This window comes from Rhinolophus sinicus, linkage group LG17 (genome assembly GCF_036562045.2).
Source record: "Rhinolophus sinicus isolate RSC01 linkage group LG17, ASM3656204v1, whole genome shotgun sequence".
NCBI lineage: Eukaryota > Metazoa > Chordata > Mammalia > Chiroptera > Rhinolophidae > Rhinolophus > Rhinolophus sinicus.
The window spans coordinates 14,779,778-14,800,463 of record NC_133766.1 but is presented as its reverse complement, the minus strand read 5'-3'; the positions used below and the strand labels follow the sequence as shown (position 1 = coordinate 14,800,463).

General features: G+C 36.1%; 1 protein-coding gene across 1 annotated transcript in view; it reads right to left on the bottom strand.

The window, feature by feature from the left end:
• The window catches only part of PLA2G4A (phospholipase A2 group IVA), a 137,076-nt gene that overhangs the window by 74,899 nt on the left and 41,491 nt on the right, over positions 1-20,686 (bottom strand). Inside the window, exons 4-5 of the mRNA XM_019738116.2 lie at positions 3,410-3,558; positions 2,546-2,659 (exon numbers count right to left, since the gene is read on the bottom strand). Coding sequence (XP_019593675.2) covers positions 2,546-2,659; positions 3,410-3,558 — 263 coding nt within the window. The remainder of the gene's footprint in view (positions 1-2,545; positions 2,660-3,409; positions 3,559-20,686) is intronic.

The following is a 20,686-nucleotide window of genomic DNA, read 5'->3' as shown; positions in this document are numbered from 1 at the left end:
ACCTAGAAAACTGTTTGGGAAAATTACAAGTGTTTAATGCTAATTCCTAAGTAAGTAAATCAACGAATAGATGTCCCATGATACTGCTCATTATACTGGGGGTGCCAAAAAATATACATATGCATGACTTGTATTCATCTTTTGTTATCAGTATATACTAAGTATTACAATTTTAATATTTTTTTCCCTTTCTTAAAATGTGTATACATTGTTTTGGCAACTTCTGTATTAACTATCTGTTTATATATGTCTACTCCTTACCAAACAGATAATTAATTCCTTGAAAATGAAACTTTTTCTAGCTTCCATAATATTTAGCCAAGTTTTAGTCGCACAACAAAAGCTCAAATTCTCATATTAAAAAATAATCCATTGACAGGTCAGTATTTTAAAATTATATAATATTTTTATTCCTGCATCATGATGAATTTGTTTCCATGTCTATAAAATGGGAAGAATTGAACACTTTGGAGTGAAAATGTTTAAATGAAAAGTAAGGTAGTCTTCCTAGGTCACAGAATTGTATAAATGAGAAAGGATCTTACAAACATGTCAAGGGAAGAATTCTACAAATTCATTGTAGAATTGTGAAAAATAAGACTCAGAGAGAAAGAATAACTCAGACATCCCAGAGGGAAGCTAATGACAGAGACAAAATGAGAGTCTTGGTCTCCTAGTGTCCAGTTCCTACCCCGAATGGGCAGAGCAGGCCCTTGGGCATCTGGGAATCTCCATTTGGAGGCTCTTATTCTTCTAGGAACTGGTTCCTGCCACAGAAATCACTCTGCGCTGACCCAGTAGTAACATGTGGATGACAAAATTTTGAAGGAATTTTTGCTAATAATGTCTTGGTTTGAAGCATGTGTTCTCCCTTTGCCAAATCCAAGTGCTTTTTACTAGCCCAGATTGTCATAACCATCAACAACTGTTTAAAAATCTCTTCTCCCCTTCTCCCCCACGATACCCTCACAACCTGTTCTCTCTTCCATCCTCTGTGACCATTGTAGAAAGAAGCCATCCTCCTCTGAAAGATGGCGATTCAGAGATGAGGAGAGGCTGGATGGCTTGCATAGGGCACAACACATGATCTGGGGAAGGATGGGGCTTTCCAACCAGCCATCACACATTCAGCTTTCTCCCCACTACCATCACAGGACATGACCTCAAAGAACTGCCATTCAGATGAAAACTGCAAAGGGCTCTTGAGAGCTGAAGAGGAATGGGAAAAAAAAGCTGGCTTACTGTTTTCTCAGGCACACTAAGGAAAATAATTACGTAAGCTACTTTAAATTCAGCAATGTAGAAAGCCTGGGGTTACACACCTAACCATAGGAAATGACAGGAGAGGAAATTCATGTTTTCTTACAATCTCTTCTCTTACAATCGGTCTTTGTCTCATAGACTGAAGGGCAGCAAAAAACATTATTCTTTGGAAAGGCTAATCCCTGTTTATTAAGCCCTCAACAAATGTTTATTGAAAACTGATCCTAGCAACACGTCATAAATAAGATCTGTGAATGGTAGGCTTTGACCACCTCTAAACTATCCCACTACTCAGGACATGTACCTGCCAAGCCCTGCAACTCAGCACGCCCCAACTTGCTTTTTTCTTTCAAGGCTCCATGCTGTTGCAGTGTCTTCTGCCTAGAATGCTCATAACTGCTTCTCTGCCTGCTGAAGTTCTACTCTTTTCTCAAGGTATAATAACGGCAACAACAAAAACAACATTTATACAGTGTTTAATATCTACCAGGAACTGTTGTAAGCACTGCACATATGTATGCATACATCTATGTGTATACAATAGTCATATATATTTCTATAATCATTATCACTGGGTATTTAATATAAAATAAATGGCATACTTAATAAATATATAACTAAGTAACATATAATCTACATTTTATGTAATAAATTGTATGAAATTATAACTAAATATGTATTCTTTAAATATATTTGTAGATATTACACACTACAAGGTGTGAACAAAACATACAGTGAATGCTGCTGCCAAGTGCTAGCCAACGGAAAGGTGATGTTAATTGTGTTTTTTGACCTTGATGGAATTGTGTGAGCTGAGTTGGTACCTGTGGAACACTATGGCAAATTCTGAATATGATAAGGGCTTACGAGAGTGTTTAAGAAATGATGTGCATAGAAAACTGCGTGAGAAATGGGTAAATGGTTTCAGCCTCCTTCCCACAGGCTTAATTTATTACTAAACATGTAATTTTGGAATAGTTTGGATATCCTAACAGTTTGAGTTCATTCACATATTCTCTCTCCCTGTACCATTTTTCTCAGATTAATGCCTCTGCTGTATTTGGTGTAATACCTCAACCATAGTTTGTAGACATCAGAATAATAAAAGATTAGGGCAAGAAGTAAAAGGGAAAACAAAATTTTCTCTTTAAAGAACAAAATTCTCATAAATAAAAGCATAAATACATAAAAAAATAAAATTTCCAAGTGTCAAATTCAATTTTCCAGAATAAATAGATTTTGCATAATATAAAGTTGAAAAAAAATCTGTTGTATTACTTACTTGGTTGAAGATAAAAGGAACCTCTTTCTTCTCTCCCACTTTCATAGAAGATATGGGAAATGTTGCTGTCCCCAGAGTTTCATCCATAACGTAATTGGCATCCATCAATGTGATCTACAGAAAGTATAAATTTTCCCTTGGGTCTTTGTAAATTATATCTAAAATCTCCACCACATTTTCAAAATTCAAGTTCTCAAATGATATGTGACGGTCATTTGAGACCCTCAATATTCAATCAATCAAAATACTTTGTTTTTTCTTTCTGAATGCTATATTTCCAACTAAAATAATAGTTAATTTTTTCATTTTCCTAATTGACCTACTCATTATTATGTGTTCAAAAACGGACATTTGAACACACAATGCAATATGTAGATGATGTATTAGAGAATTGTATACTTGAAACCTGTATAATTTTACTAACCAATATCACCCCCAATGAATTTAATAAAAAAATAATAATATATGGAAGTTTAGCCCCTCTCAAGGGAAATGCTATTTTGGAATATGTGAAAGAAGTTAATATAGAACATCCATGCAACTCTTTTGGCAAAGATTAACTTTAACCTATTTTAAAGACAATTGAAAACATTTTTATTCTGTTGTACTTGAATCCTCCTTTTTATAACAGAAAATATGTTTTCTCCAAAGCCTATGGAGAGGATAAAAGAGTCTTCCCAGCCCTACCTAAGTCCTGCATTGACCACTGGACACCCACATAATTTGATGTGCACCATCTAAAAGCTGGTCTACTCTGCTGCCCGGCTGAGTCCACTACTGAGGAGAAGGAAGGAGGTACGGGGACAAACTGAAGCATCAACCTCAAATGATGACCATCCAACAGTCCCCAGATGATTCACTTACCTCCAAAACATTTTCCTGATTGGGATCCAAAATAAATTCAAAGGTCTCATTCCACACTGGGTTGATGTCATTATTGAAGTGTCTTGTTCTCTTCCTGCTGTCAGGGGTTGAGGAGATGAAGAGCTCCACGTAGGGGTCTGGAGTGTCAACTATAGACATTAAACACAAGTGGGAAGGAGGCAAATGTGATTCATAGTTCCAATTTGTTTTTATTAGCATGTGTTGTCGGATTATTTTCCATGAATCTGCAGTAACGTATTCAAAATATCTGAGACAAGATGATATACGTATAATAGAAGACCATGGTAGGTTATATACTTTTTATATATTATGTCCCTGATCTTAATACGAGTCTTAATATGAGAGGGAATCATTTAGTAGGTGATTTATTCAGAATCCTCTGTCCACCATGTTCACTGAAGTGAACACCTCAGTCCAATTACTAAACAATGATAGCAATTTCACCCAGCTAATTGCAGCATAACCCTCACCCCAGGTCTATGATGGTGACAATATTATGGGTTCAGAACCATGATGCTTGTTCACATTACAAAAATGATCTAATTACTTTATTTGCAAGAAAGAAAATAATGAAAGTTGGTGTGAGATACACATTGTTTGCAGTTATAAATATTGTTTGCTGCCTTGTGTGGTAGTACAGGTTGTGCACTGAACAACTCTAAGAGGTTGCATTTACATTAGTAGTCAACATCTATTTCTGCATTTATTATGGTGGTATTCAATCAAATGGAAGTGGGTGTCTCAAGGAAGTGACAGCTTTTCTAGAAAGGTCTACTTGAGTCAGGGTATGATATGTATGCCATTTTGAATAAAAAGAAACAACTGCAAATAAAGGAACTACTTAAATTTCCTCCCTCTATATATACACTTAACAAGAAGGCAACTGACCCTAAACAGCGAAATATTTATCACTCTCTCTTTCATGGTTCCACAGAATCCTTCATCATCTTATATCATAGTGCACAGTGTATTTTATGGATAAAATTATAATCGATTTGTCTCTTCCCACAAGACTGTCAACAATTGAGGGCAGGGTACCAAGTCTTGCTTATCTTTATATCTTCATAACCTAGAAAGTATCACAATATTTAAGGTCTCCTAACTTAAGGACTCAACTTTTCCCTTTAATACATCCTTTCCCAGGTGGCCATTATAATTCATAACCACAAAACCCAATAATTGAATAATGACTGCTAGGACCTCTGTTAAGCACTTTACACAAATTAGTCTCATTTAAATCTCACTAGAGCACTACAGGTGTTGAGGCAACAGAAACTGAGAGATGTTAAGCAATCTGTCGAATATCACATAACTAGTAAGTATCAGAGCAAGATCTGACTGCAATAATCATTCTTTTAATGACATCATGCTCCAAAGTGCTAAAGATGAGATCATGAGGTATGGATTGCTATGGAAAGGGGATCTGGACTTAGAGTTTTGGAGAAGAAGAGAAAGGGAGAGAGGGGACAGGAGTAGGGAGAGAGGATGAGAGAGAGAGAGAAAGTGGGGCAGAGGTCCACACAAAAAGATACAAATATGGAAAACAAAAGAAAAGCAAAAATAATAATTCTGAAATGATTCTTTTCCCAAAAGTTTAAAATAAATATATGTTGTCCTTTAACTATAGTTATGGTTATCAAATAATGTAATCAATCAATGCCCTTCACATAATTTTTAAACACTGCTTAGTTCTTATATGTGTTCATCAGATTTTTTTTTTTTTAAGTGTGCTTGTTCACTGTTAAATGGGAAGATCTAAAAATGAGGTATACGCATTTGGGGATGTATTTAATTTTCTCCCTTGGAGCTTATGCATCAGTGGTCAAGGAAAGCTGAGTATCAAAAGTGCGAGTGTAATGTAAATGCCTAGGTGATGGTTAGCACAGACCTCTGACTCTCATCCCCTAAGACCCCAAAATCAGTAGATCTGTAGTGTGCCTAGGACTCTGCCTTTTAAAACAAATATTCTAGCTGACATTGATTTAGGCCATCTTCTGTTCACACTTTTGATATCCTATTTGGAAGAAAGGAAATAGTTTTGCAATTGTATGTATTTTTATTGAGATATAATTGACATATAAAATTGTGGAAGTGTAAGGTATGCAATGCGTTGGTTGTATATATTTATATATTGCAATTTCAAATTTAGTGATTAGATAGTAGTATCCCTTACCTGGAGTTTTACTTTCTACAATTTCAGTTACCTGTGGTCAACTGTGGTCCAAAAATTGTAGATGGAAAATTCCAGAAATAAACAACTCATAAGTTTTAAATCGCGCACCATTCTGAGTAGCGTAATGAAATCTCACAGTGTCCCACTCCATCACGCGCAGGATGTAAATCACTTTTTTGTCCAGCGTCTCCACAACGTAGATGCTGCCTGCCCATGAGTCACATAGCAGCCATCTTGGTTATCAGATTGATTGTAATGGTATTGCCGTGCTTGAGTTCAAGGAACCCTAATTTTACTTAATAATGGCCCCAATGTGCAAGAGTAGTGATGGTGGCAATTCGGATATGCCAAGAGACGCCCTAAAGTGCTTCCTTTAAATAAAAAGCTGTGTATGAATAGGAAAAAACAGTATATATAGGGTTGAGTACAATCCATGGTTTCAGGCATCCACTGGGGGTCTTGGAACATATCTCCCTTAGACAAAGGAGGACTCCTGGATCTCTCAACAGGACAATGAAAGAAATTAGGAAACAAAAAGACTGGGTGGGAAGGACGGCAAGGGTAATCAACCAAAGAAGAGACGAAAATGCAATAAGAGGACTCTACCCACTTCCTCAACCAAAAGAGATGATTGTTCCTTCTCCTTAACCATGTTTCTGTCATGCTGCCAATGTTCAGGGTCGCAAACCAAAACTAAAACTACATGTTTAGAATAGCAGGTTGTAGAAGATTATAAAGAAAAATATTTTTCCTCTTTTTGAGTAGAAATCAGTATGTAATTTTAAGAATATTCAATTGGCACTTCACCTTAAATGTATAAAAAATGTAGCCCATGATTCTTTCTCATGGGGTTAATGCTCCATATGTTTTCCCCAAAATGTTAGAGAAAACAAAACCAAGAAAAAAAATTAGAAAACAGAAAGTGTGTGGGAAGGGGCAGCATAAAGATGGTAAACATCATTCATTCATTCAACAAATATTTGAGTGCCTGTTATACACTAGGCACTGCCCATCAAGAAGCAGTTTGGCTTTGAGACGGAGCCAAACACAAAACTGTAGATTTGAGTTATGGATGAGTCAAATGCTAATAGCCTAATTTTAGAGACAAGGGGTAAATGAGAGACACGCAGATACACACACTAAGCCAGTGACTCAGTCACCCAGATTATTAAACACAAATACAGTCAAACTGTAGGTGGGGGGATCGCCTTTAGATGCTTTATCTTCATTTGAATCATGCAAGAAGTGGAGAGATTTTCTTGGGCCAAACAAGAAACAGAAAGCAAAAAGTGAAGTTCCATTGGAGGAACCAGAAAAGAAAAGAAAGCACAAACTGAAGTGGCACAAGTCAACCAGGGATATAACTACCTTCTCAGCCAACTTGGACTCTCATTAGGTCACATGCTTTAACAAATTATAACTCTGACAAAATGATCCAGAAAAGACCATACAATGAGATGCCAACACAACATTTCTAGGTCAGAACATCAACAACCTTTTTTTTTTTTTTTTAATTGAAATCCATTTCAAAGCTGTCACTCTGGATTCTTATCACTTTTACTTTGAAATAAAGTCAATATTCTAAAATTTTTGTCAAGAGTGATAGTTTTTCTAGTTTTCTCCTCTTGCTTCATTAGCAAGAGAATTCAACGTCAAGATGTCAAAGGATGTTGGGCAGTGGAAAACCACTGACAGTGGCAAACTTTGATATTGCAATTCTGCATCATTGCTAATCTTTGAACTCTAAGAAACATCTGTAGTTGTGACAGACAGTGCGGGATGAAAAGAAGTTTAAGAGGCTAGTTTAAAATTGCATTATGATCATTGCACATCTCAGCTCACTTTCTTTACATAATCTGTAATCTTCATTGGCATGGTAACACATGAAAGCTTTGAAAAGGGAAAGCAGTCCATTTGGACAGCAAAATTTAGCCCAATGCTTTAGAGAAGTCCCTAGAAATCAAGTGAGAGAAAAAAAAGTCAAATGTAGGAAAATAAATGATTTGGTTTTCCTCCTGTGTACTTATGGCTTTGTGAATTAATGCCTCTTGGTAATTGGGTGTTGATTAGCTTGAGCCAAAGGTGGTAAAGCAAAGATGAAATGTATGAGCAAAGACTTTCTTACATCTCATCCTTTTACCTAAATCTTAACAAAACAAAAAATGTCGGGGGTGTGGGATACAGATTTTTGTTGCTCCCATAAAGATGACATGAAGCTACACGCACCAGAAATAGCTTCAGAATGCCAGGATTGTAAACTGGCTCATCAACTTCGGTAGTTTAAGGAGTGTCTGCCTAAATTGATAACAGGTCCATCTGTCATTTTGACTTTGAGCAATATGTTATATGATTAGGACCTGAGGGTAGCTTCTAAACTCCAGCTTCTATTTTACATATTCACCAGTTGCTTTCTCATATCCACTTCACTCTGTAGCAACTTAAACCCTTTTCTTCAAATAAAGATGACCCGCAACCTGTTACAAGTCTTGCGACAAGCAGCAAAAAAATCCCAAAAGTAAAAATCCCCCCAAATTCACAGTCAAAATATCAGATTCTGAATAGCTATGATCGACTGATGGTGAACTTAAGGCAGTGCTTTTCAAAATGTAGTTCACTAAAATATCTTCACAGAATTAGCTGAGGTGTTAAAAATGTAGACACCTTGCAGCTTCAGTCAGAGGCTTCAGCATGGGTTTGGAAATGCATTTTTAACAACTCGATCAGGTGATTCTCACGCACACAAGTGTGAAAAATGGGATTTAAAGTATAGAATTAGATTTGATGAAAGAACAATGGTATAATAACACCCACAGAAAAACAGAACCATTTTGATATTGAAAAGTCAACATGCTTACTGGTCTTCTGTCATGGAGTTATTCTGCTCGTCGATTTTTACTAAGCACAATCCAGTAATTCATTTCTGCTTCTCTCTAACCATTAGGTACATTTTCAAGTAGCCACATGAAAACAAGTCCAAAAATAAAGTTCATGTGGGTGTGTTAGTTGGCAGTCTGTTTAAGGAGATGGGCTGATATTCAAGCGTTCTGCTTTAGTTACCGTCAAAGCAGGAAAGCCACAGTAAGACCAAAACTTAAAGAATCATTTTTTGAGAGAAATGCCTCTGAATACTATTCTCAAATGTGGTCACTGCTTTGAAATATTTATGATTTAGTGATAATGGTAATTACATGGAGAACTTAAAGCTTTTAAACGTAAGAGTTTTTATGATTGCCAATCTTTGCACCATTCCTGTACGATGCTGGCTGAATTGTTGGTATACATCCTAGGAAAGTGATGGTTAGCCCTACTATAAATGTATGGCTTTCAAGAATAGTTTAGTTCTTTCTTTTTTGTAAAATTTTTCTTGAAAGGTAAGATACATGCAGAGAAGTTGGAAGACTGTAACTCCAGTTTTTTAAAAATGTTCATAAACTGAACTCACCCAGGATACCACCACCCAGGTCAAGATACAGAATATTACCAGCAACTCAGAAGCCTCTGTCACCTGCCTCCAGAAGGGTGACCACTACCCTTCCATCACCATAGACTATTTTTATCTGTTTCTTATCTTTATATAAATAGAATCAATACATACTCCTGGGTCTGGCTTCTTTTGCTCATAATTAAATTTGTGAGATTCATCCACATTACCATGTGTAGAATAAAATATTCACTATTATTGATGTAAACTGCTCCATGTGTGTATATTCCATACAATGTTTGTCCATTCCACGACTAATAAACATTTGGATTGTTTCCAGTTTGGGCCATTATCAATGGTGCTGCTATGAACCTTCTTACACGTGGCTTTTGGTGCACACATATGTATGTCTCTGTTGTGAAATTCCTAAGAATGGGATTACTTGGACATGGGATTGTTATGCCATCGTACACCCTGAGGTTAATAGTCACAGGGCAGCACATCTTTCCCAACATGTAATATTGTCAGTCTTGTAATTTTAAACATCTGATCACTGTGTAATTTAATTCACACATCCTGATGGCTATATAAGGTTCAGTACTTCATGTATTTTTAATGGTCAGTTGGACATTCCCTTGAGTGAAAGCCATATTCAAGTCTTTTGTCCTTTTTTTCCCTATTGGTTATCTTTTTTATATTGATGTATAGAGTACTTTACATATCCTGGATATGAGTCCTTTGACAGACACACTTATATTGCAAATATATTTTCCCAATCTGGGATTTATCTTTTTACTACTTTAATGATGTCTTTTGATAAAAAGAAAGGCCTAACTTTAATATAGTCCAATGTATCCATTTGCTTCCTTATGATCCATGCTTTTTGTCATTTGTTTAAGAAAATTTTAGCTTATCAGATAGTTTTTATTGATATCTTCAAAAATCTCATTTGCTTTACCTTTTCCCTTTAGATCTAAATCCCATATTGAATTAAGTTCTGTGTATATAGTATGAGGTTGGTGTTAAACTTCTTTTTTTTTCCATATGTATAACCAATAGACTCCAGCATTACTGGAAATACTGCTTTTAACCCTGGCATTGAAATATAAACTTTGCATTAATCAAGTGGTCATATAAATGCAAGTTATTTCTGGACCTTCCATTTAGTCTACTAGTCCATTAGTCTATTAATTAAGCTTGCACCAATACCACACTGTTTTAATTATCATAGTTTTATGATAAATCTTGATACCAGGTAGTGTAAGTCCTCTAACTTTGTTCACCTGCTGCAGGATTATTTTAGCAGTTATTTATTTTAGCACTTCAAAGACGAGTTTTGTTAAGGAATCCAACTCTCAATTTTTTGCTTTTCTAAATGTGGTCCCCCCCCTCCCTGCCCACCCCCCGATGCTTTTAGGATGTTTTTTGTCTTTAGTTTTCAGCAGTTGTACCACAACGTGTATAAGGTAAGTATTCTTTATGTTTTTCCTTGGGTTCATAGCACATCTATGTATATAGTTGAATATATTTTATCAGTTACAAAAAATTCTCAGCCTTTATATCTTCAAATATTATTTTTCTTTTTTTCCCCCAATGTTTTCTTTCCTTCCTTCCTTCCTTCCTTCCATCATACCCTGGATATTCCTTATGCTTTTATTCTACACTTTATTTTCATTTGGTTCTCTGTGATTCAGTCTGGGTATTTTCTACTGTTCTATTCAGTTCACTAATTCCCTCTTTATACCTGTGTTCAAACTACAGTAAAGCCATCTGCTGAGTTTTAAATTTCATTTACTGTGTTTTTAGTTCTAAATTTTTTGTTTGATTCTTTTCTATACATCTGGTTCCCTGGTAAAATCCTCCATCTTGCCATCTAGTTCTTGAACATATCGATCTTAGTTATTTCAAAGTCCATCAACAGCTGTGGATCTATTTCTTTTTTCAGATCTTGGTTTTTGGTATACTTGGCAATTCTGGATGGAATGCCAGACTTTTTTTTATGAAAACCTGTGGGAAAGCTACATCTACTCAATAGAAGACCTGTCTTATTTTCTGGCAGGCAGTTGAGAGAAGGATGGATCGCCTCAATTGAATCAGAAATTTAACTCACTAAAGTCTTTGTAAGTTTCAGTCTATCTCTCATTCACTCCTGTTCGAAGCATCTCAATTGAGATCTCAGGGTGCTTAATAGGACTGTTTCATTTGGCGGTTCTGATATCCACTTTTTAAATTTTTTATTTTTTACTTTTTGTCTTTGTAGTATGAGACTGCCAATATCTCTGCTTTGTTTCTCAGGTGTTTTGTGTTTGCTTCTTAGCCTATTGCTCTGCACAGATTAAAACTTTGGCTTTACATGGTGAAGGCACTTACCTTCAGGCTTCTCCAAGCTTCCCTTACTCTTAGGGAGCTTGCCCCTCAAATTCTAACTGACTTGGTCCTGAAACCCAGTTTTTATGTCCCCAGCTCCTCTGAGGTTGCAAAAATGTTCTGCCTTTCCACTGCTTGGCTACTTCCCACATTCCTCTCACCTCCCAAACCTACCTAAACTCGCCAGCGCATAGAGCGGGGACTGGCCTGCAAAATATTGGGCTTACTTGAATGGCATCTCTCCTCCCTGAGATCTTGCTCCCTCAAATCCCAGTTGACTTAGTAGCTTTTCAATCCTTCAGACATTTCTAAAAATTAATTTAATATGTGTTTTCTAAATCACTCCTCGGGGAAATGAATACTCTGCGATTAGTTACTTCAGCATAGTCCAATGACCATTTAGTTATTAACTTGTTCAAATACATATTAGTCCCTATTCTTTTTTATTTCATTCTTCACATGGCTGCTCTAACATTTTCTGCTTTTCTCAAGTCCCCCATCTTAATCGCTATTCCTCATCTGAGGACACAACTCACCCCCACTTCACTGGGAGAACGGAAGGAGAGAATTGGATGTACTCTTTCAATTTCCTTTCCATATACCTTACAACTTGAAAAATATATTTATAATTTAAACATTTATTTATTCATACTTAACTTCTTCCCTCACATCCTAGAAGAAAAAGTATTAATCCATATGCTCTTCTCTGAACTCTACTCTGAGATCTTCAATCTTCTCTTGAATGACTTAAAAAATGTCTCATTTATGTACCTCGTAAATACCTTGAAAATACCTCACTCTCAATATGTACAAATTTATTTTCTTTCCATCTTCCTCTCCCTAAATGCACAACAATAGAAAAGGGAAGCAAAACAAACCAAAAACCTAAAGTAAAAACTCAGATATTTTTCTTGACAGGAAAGTTCCTGTTTTATTTAGTGGGACCATCATTTCTGGCTGTCAGAGCTAGAAACATGAGAGTCATTCTCTTTTCCTCATAGCTCCAATAGTCAATCTGTCTCCAAGTTTTGCCTATTTTACCTCTCACATGCCTCTCACATCTGGCTCCTCAATTCCTTTCAAATTACCATTGTCCAAGTTCAACTAAGTATCACCTCTCACCTGGACTATTAACCTGATCTCATAGTTGCTTCTTTTCTTACAGTCAAGCCACTTTCCATTGTGCCAGCACAATAGTCTTTGTCAAACACATTTTTGGCCTTCAGTGCCTTTGAAGAGCACGCCTAAACATGGTGAGAAAGGCCTACAGGAGCTCCCACCACTGGACCCTGGGTTTTCTTCCGGTCAGTGATCCTCCCCCATGATGCACTAGAACATCACTCTCACTCAACATTTAGGCCATGAAGCATCTCGGAAATCCACACATTTCAAACATTCCACAAAGTTACACTCAAGGCAGAAGCATTTGTTCTCAGAGAACATTGCTTCCCTTTACTTGTGCACATTGTTCTGTTTTCTTTTGACGGTTCAGCTGATAACTAAGTGTTCTTCAAGTCCTCGTCCTTGTTCTAAGAATATCCAAGATAAGGGTCCAACAGCTGTACAATTAAAGGATGAATGGAATGAGATGTTATCTCTGTTTTCTTTATCTAGTTTATACTTCCCTAGTCAACTAGTTGTTCTGTTTTCCTAGCGGGTAAAGTTGGCCACTATAAATCAAGTTCGCTAGAGAGCTCATCTATCTACATCTGTAAGAAGTAAAATTAATTCTACTTAAAGCTTTAACTTGCTGATATAGGAATTATTATTCCCATCACATAGATGTAGAAACTGAGACTCAGAGGTATTTAACAAGTTGAATAAGATCATTTAGAGATAGGGTTTTCACCTAGTCTTTCTGAAGCCAAATTCCTTGCTCTTTCATATATACCGTGTTTCCCTGAAAATAAGACCTAACTGGAAAACAAGCCCTAGCATGATTTTTCAGGATGACATCCCCTGAACATAAGCCCTAATGTGTCTTTTGGGGCAAAAATTAACATATGACCCGGTCTTATTTTTGGGGAAACACGGTACCAACACTAATAACTCTTACTTATTTTTGCCTCTATTACACTGCAAACTCTATGATGGCAGGAGACACATCTTTCTTATTCACTACTGTGTCCAAGAGTCCAGCACTAAGTCTGAAACATTATAGGAACATAATAAATATTACTGAAATAATAGATAGACTAGCCCTGGACAGTACTGTAGAAGTATTATAGACACAACAATCTCCCCTCCCTAACTCCTTTTTACTCTTAGGTAGTACGTTTCAACCTTCCTGGGGCTTTGTCCCACCCTATTTATTTATATTTTAATATAAATCAATGTCAGTCATTTCTTCCAAGTGCATTTGTATTTAATCTTTATTTCCAAATAATAAATGCAAAATAAATGAATGGATGAATGAATAAATAAGTAAATAAATCATCTAATCCCAGCTTCCTCCCTTAATAAGTCTAAGGAAGTGGGTAGAGTACCAGGGCACTTGTTTATAAGTAGCAGCCCCTGCTCCTTCCAGAACAGGCTCAAAAATTGGAATTGTTTTGGCTACAGATGCTGAAGGACAGTCCCTGAAAATTGCTGTAAATACAGAAGCTGGAAAAGTTACTGAAGAATTCAGTGTGGTTTAATAAAGCAGACTTTGGCAGTGATTCTGTGTACACTGAAGAGAGACGAGCAAAGCCCTTCCAACACTAGCAGCGTTGTCTTGGAACTCAAATAATCATAGCATACCTTTCTCATTTGAAATAACAAAGCAATTTTATTAACACTATTTTGAAATCCCTTTATCAGGCAGAGTCTCCAATTTGAACTCTATGTTTCGTTTTCCATTTTCTCACAGTCTCAGATCTGTAGTAGGGCTTTCTCGGGTCACATGTTTCCTTTTGCAAAGGGACATGAAACTATCAGAATGTACCATCAGCCAAATGGACATCAGGAAGAAAGCCCAATATCATCTACTCGCAATTGACTGAGTACATTTTGGACTAACAATTGACTTAGTATATTAATGAGGTGGGCTACCATCCAGCGTAGAGTAAAAATGACTTATTGTACAAAACGTTGATACTCATGAGAAAACAGACAAAGTCACATGCAAAACAAAACAAAGAAAGCTAAATGGAGATCTGAAACAGAACTGAATTTTTTGTTGTTGCCTGCATTGCCGTTTTCCTCAAATCTCTATGATACTTTTTCAGAAGAAAACAAAAATACCTTTGGTTATCAGTATCTATGCTTGGAATATTTTAAAGGTCTATAATCTAGGGATGTTGCTTGGAATCTGTTTAGGTTGGAGAGGAAGAGTAATTTTCCAGAAGTTCTTATGTAGTATTATAAAACATACTTCTTCTATTATTAATTTTACCTATGTGGACTTAACTACGTAGATGGATTGCATTCCACTCTCTGCAAGAATAACTCTACTTTCTCATTAAAACAGGAGTTCTCAGCCTTGACATTACTGACATTTGGACAGAATAATTCTTTGCTCCAGGGCACTGTCCTTGGCCGCCATCCACTAGGATTCCCCAATTATGACAACTGGAAATGTCTCCAGATATTGCCAAACATGTCCAGGGGAAAAACTGACCCACAGTTTAGAACCATTGCATGAAAGTAAGGCATTTTCCTTGCTACCTGACATTTATTCACCAGGATAAGCCATTAAAAAATAGCCAAGTTCCCTAAGTAATATGTATTAGACATACTATGTCAATCCCATTTTTAAAGCCTTTTCTTATGATTTTTTCCCCCAAATCGAAATATCCCATATCCACTCTACATATTAAAAGTCTACTTAAGTTATAAAACCCATCTCATCTCTAGTCAAGCTGTAAAGTCTTCTTGGAGGCTTATTGCCAACATTTTTCAAAAGCACTGTATAGTCTAAACACACAATTACTGAGTATATACTCTCTTGGGTTGGTTTTCCAAAGAGCTGTTTAGACCCATTTCATCTTTCCAGCTAGACCATAACTAGCTCAAAGCTGCTGTATAAGTAGACAGGAGAGTGAGGTACATTCGAGTTCTAGCCCTAAAACATAACAGCTATGTGATTTTGGATTATTTACTTGACGTCTTCAAATAAATTTCTACATCTGTAAAATTAAAATTAAAATGGCACATATCTCATAGTGTTACTGAAGTGAATAAATGAAATATAAAGTCCTTAGAACTCTCCTTAGCATTTTTATTGAACACTTAATATTGTGTACATTGTATATCAAGCACTTTTCTAAGCACTTCATGATCTCATTTAATCTTCATTAAAAAAAAAATAACCCATGAAGAAGGTATAATTATTACCCCCATTTAACTGCTGAAGAAATCGAGACATAGGAAAGATACGTAATTTTCCTAAAGTCACATGGTTAATAAGTAGTGGAAGGGAGATTTGAACACAAGCAAACCAGCTCCGAAGTCCTTGCTCTAACCACTAAACAACACTTTCCCCTTCATAGGAAGCAGGCACTCAGTGAAGTTATCTACCATAGGCATTATGGGTATTTCTTTTGTACTTCTGCAAGGCACTGAGTGAGTACCAAGTACATAGGAGATGCTCAGTGTTTATTGATGAGGATGTGAATAATACAGCCTGGCTGTCATAAGCACTGGATTATATTTCTTTAACATTTCTTTTCCAAAGTTAAAATTTCAAAATTGTTATTTCATTTTGCATCTGGAGATTTGGATTACCCTTGTACATAACTTCAAATCATTTTGTCTAGAATTTTATCCAAAATATTTCATTAAAAATTATACTGATATGTCAAGGGAGAGGTGAGAATGGAAGAGTGCTTCTAAAGACTCAGGAAAATTTACAAAAACCTTCATACTATACCTCAGCTAAGTAACTAGTCATTTCAATCCCTATGTCACATAATTTTTCTTTTTAAGAACATTTTAAAATATGAAAATATGTTAAAATAACATATTATAAATGTTTTCACATAAATGCTTAAACTTTTAGAGTAGCAGAGATATTCTCTTTGACATAAAAACTTAAAGAGTGTACTTTTCTTTAAGAATTTAACCTGTTTTTAAATTTAATTTCATTAGATATTAATCATACCTTTTCAATATAAAAGTGGTATATGATTTTGGGCAAAGAGAATTTACTTAGCATATGAAAAGAAGGCTGCATATCACTCAGATTTTTAAAAGTTTTTGAAATGAAGATTTTCCTTCACTTGGTAGACCATTAATGTGTTAAAGCGTATATGTGAAAAAGTATTTTAAGATAAAGAAGCTCAAGTATAAGACATATATGTAAAGAACTAAATGAGTAGGATCCATCACTAACAGGTCTTTAAAAAAAAGAGAACATACAGATTGTTTCTGTGTTAGTACTGGTGATGTACTCTTCATTTTGACAGGAACTTGCTTTTATTATCTCGTGAAAACATTGTGCACAAATCTACTACTAGAATCTAGCTCTGTTCATCTTATTGAATAAATGTGGTGAAAACCAACCAATGATCAATTGATGTTATCAAAATATCACAGGTCAGCGTTATTCACTGTGTTCATCAGACCTGAAATACACAAATACATACATATAAACCAAAAAAATAGAAATCTGGTTAAATGTAAAGAGAGAGGAAAAGGATTAACTGTACTCGTGAAGCCACTTGGCAACTTCATATAAATTACATGACCTTTTAATTGATGAGGAACTATAGTGTCTTCCTAACATATTCCCCTATTACATAGAAAATACAAGATAAGAGCTGAGACATAGATGTGTGCTCCTCATTTTAAAATTATCTCTTATAAAAAGCCCATTGGGAAATTATTTCATTATACTTAGAACTTTAAAAATCTTGGGTGGATACTCAAAAACATTCCAAAACTAATAGCAAACCGAAACTCAGGTTCAGTCATAACCTAAGGGCTGATGCTAGGGGAATATTTGATTCAGAAAAGATATATTTAAGGGTAGCAGGTGGCTATAGGCCAACAGCAGTACCAGTATAAAAAATAATATTTGATACTCCATAACTGATCAAAACAAGGGATTAATTAGATTGATCCAAAAGTGTTAGAAAGTTTCTATGCGATGAAATCAAGGAAAATTCTAGATAGTTATGGATAAAAATAACCAGAGATATTTATTATATACAAGAAAGGGAGCATAAAATCATTTTTTCAAATTCTTTATTGAGGCAAAAAAGGAAGTAATATTGAAGAAGAAAGATAATTATACATATTTATGTAGTCCTTTTGTTCATCCAAAATTCTCTGAGATCTCACTACTATGCCAGATTCCAGGTGAAGCACCTATTTTCTAAAAAGTGAGTAAGACACAGGTCCCAGTCTCACAAGGATATGATTCGACTCCATGTGACAAGAGTTAAACAGAAGCCTGGACAGCTGTCAGGGCAGCACAGGAGTGAACTGTGACCAAGAGCATCAGAAAAGACAATGGAAGTACCATCCTACTATTTGTTTCTCTCCAGCTGAAAAAAGACGGATCCACTAATTTGCTCAACATGGAAATTCAGGGTGGAAATTTCTTGTCTCCAACATGAAAAGTTGAAAATTACCTCCATGCACAGACCACCCAAAAAGAATATTTTGGCTCATATAAAGACTGTGTTTAAGAAATAAATGTCTTATGTTGACATCTGAAATATTTTAATAACAAGAGGTAATATTTATTGAGTGCGTACTATGCATCAGGCATATCAGTGCTTCACGTATGTCAACTCATTCAATTTTCACAACCTGTCTTAGATGAGAAAAAGAAGGCAGAGAGAGGAAACTTGCCCAAGAACACAAGACTAGTGAGTAGTGGAGACCATGATTTTTTATAAATATACTCTGCCTCCTCCCTGGAGATTCTGATCCCCGTGGAATTCAAGAATGGCTACTGGGGAGGGTAACATTTTCATGCTAATTTCTACATTGTTCTTGCTGCTGATGAAGATTCTCAAGAGATTAAATAGATACTGTTTTTCTACACACATATCCAACACCCTACCTCTCATCCAACATGTAGAAATACTAGGAAGTTTGAGTTCTAAGCTTCTTTCCAAGGAATTATTCACATTTGGTGTTGAGAGCCACGTCCTTTGAAGGGGCTTAATCCTCTGGGAGGTCCTTGAGGTGAGGGGATTGAGATTGCTGCATTGGACGGACAAGACTAGAGGAAAGAGGGCCACCTTTCCTAAAACTCATATGGGTTTAGATTTTCTTAAGTTTCTATCAGTGTTAGAAAGCCATGCTCCTTGTGCGTGGCATGGTAACAACAGGACGGCCATGGATCTAGACTCTAAGCTCTGTCACTTTGAGGACAGTGGGGTCTCTCTGGTGTGACATGTGGTCCCTGAGAAGACTATTCTAAGAGGCATTTCAGTGCCTGCCAAAAGTGGAAGCCAGGATCCATGACAACATTTAGCAGAAGGTCAGATGTCAATGATGACAACCACCAACGCTTATGACACGCCCTACTCCTAATGTACAGGCACCTCTATGTGCCTAGAATACCTATAGGACCTTGAAAAGGGAGAGATAATCCATGCTCTTCTACCTATTCTAGCGAGTGGGGCTCAGACTCAAAATTAATGAGACTTAGGAAAATCATGTCAGGTGAGATTTCATTGACCTGAGCAATGAGAAGACTATCCACCTCACTATATTCTGATATGTTAACTTAGAGTACATGGTCCACAGGACCGCAAAGACATAAAAAGTAATACCGTGGGATAAAAGAAACTGAATACTTGCAAATCCCGGGGTGCCAAAAAAATGTACACATTTTAAGAGATGTATTAGTATGTATTTAAGAGATGTATTACTGTGTATTACTTTTTGGAGTTGCATTGAATTATGGTAGCAATGTGTAGTATGGCGTTCGCTCAAAAGACGGCGTTAATCAAATGAATGCGGGCATCATTCATTGTATTACAATTTTAATACAGATTTTTCCTTTCTTAACATGTGTATGTATTTTTTTTGGCATCCTCTGTATTTCGTCCTTGATACGTGGTTTGAATATGAATATGTAGCATGCATCAATTTGCAAAGGAACGTTCAGGTTTTTTCAGAGCATCTTACAGACACTCCATATGCATCCCTTGCATCGCAAGTCCCAGGTCAGTACTGTTCCTGTATCACGCTAGACAACACTGCTCCACCGAAGGAGAAGTGAAGCCACAGGGTGTTGCTTCTTTCCTGGAGACCCCAAGGTGGTACCAAGTCAAGGTCCTTCGTGAATCCCCGCAAGAAGTCAGGTAGCCTAGCACATTTAAAAAGTCTTCCATTCTGTTGGAATCACCCTGTTTTCATACTTATGTTCTCTGACAATACGTGAAAGGTGACAATTTAAAACTTCCTTTTTGGAGACTAGCCCTGTTTTTCATAACAATGAGCATTTATCTAAACTTTAGAAAGTTAACACACCCATGACAGGGCAGGTGTGCCACATCTCAACCAAAACTCTGTGCAGAGAGGAAAATCATATTTCACAATGTTGCAGTTAGATTAAAAGCAGAATGCTTTTGCCTGGAATGACCCTGCCTGGCTTCTTAGTTATGCCCCAAATATCACAAAATCACAAATTAGTACGTTGAAGGAGCATTAAGCCATATTAAAATATTTATAGAGGATGTTTTTATGTTTGTGAGGGAAAGAACATATTGGTGAACGTGTGTGCATTCATAGTACATTCCATACATTTGATCATTTAACTTGAAGTATGTACTGTGACCTTCCAGACAATAAAAAGATATGCTCTACTTTTTTATTGCTTGCAACCTGATGTAGTCATGATTATAATATAAAAGAATTTTAAAATGTCATAATGTAATTGTGGTATAGCTTTAAGGCATTTGTGTTTATTTCTAGCATTCTTCTCAGTGATAATGTATCACATAAGGTAAATAATCCTCTATAGGAATTTAAAAAATAAAAAACGTATTAAGGTGTTTGTGGTTATTTCATTTTAAAAACAGTAAAATCAGCAAAGAACAAAAACCTTAGGATCTTGGTTCCATTTTGGAATATTTCAAGTCTTTTCTGCTCAGAAGCTCTTTAGAGTCAGGCTAAGAAAATATAAAACAGAAGAAATCACCTAGACAATGTCTCCCAAAATGAATCGGCAGTGTCTGCATCCCTTGTATGTTAGAAATGCAACATCCATTCCCCAGACACACTGAGTCACAATCTGCATTTTAAATAAGATACCCTGATAATTTCTATGGACACTGAGGTTTGAGAAGCAGACCTGCAAAAGGCACAGCATTTGAAAAGTAGGGACTTGATACAGAGCTTGCTATGAGTT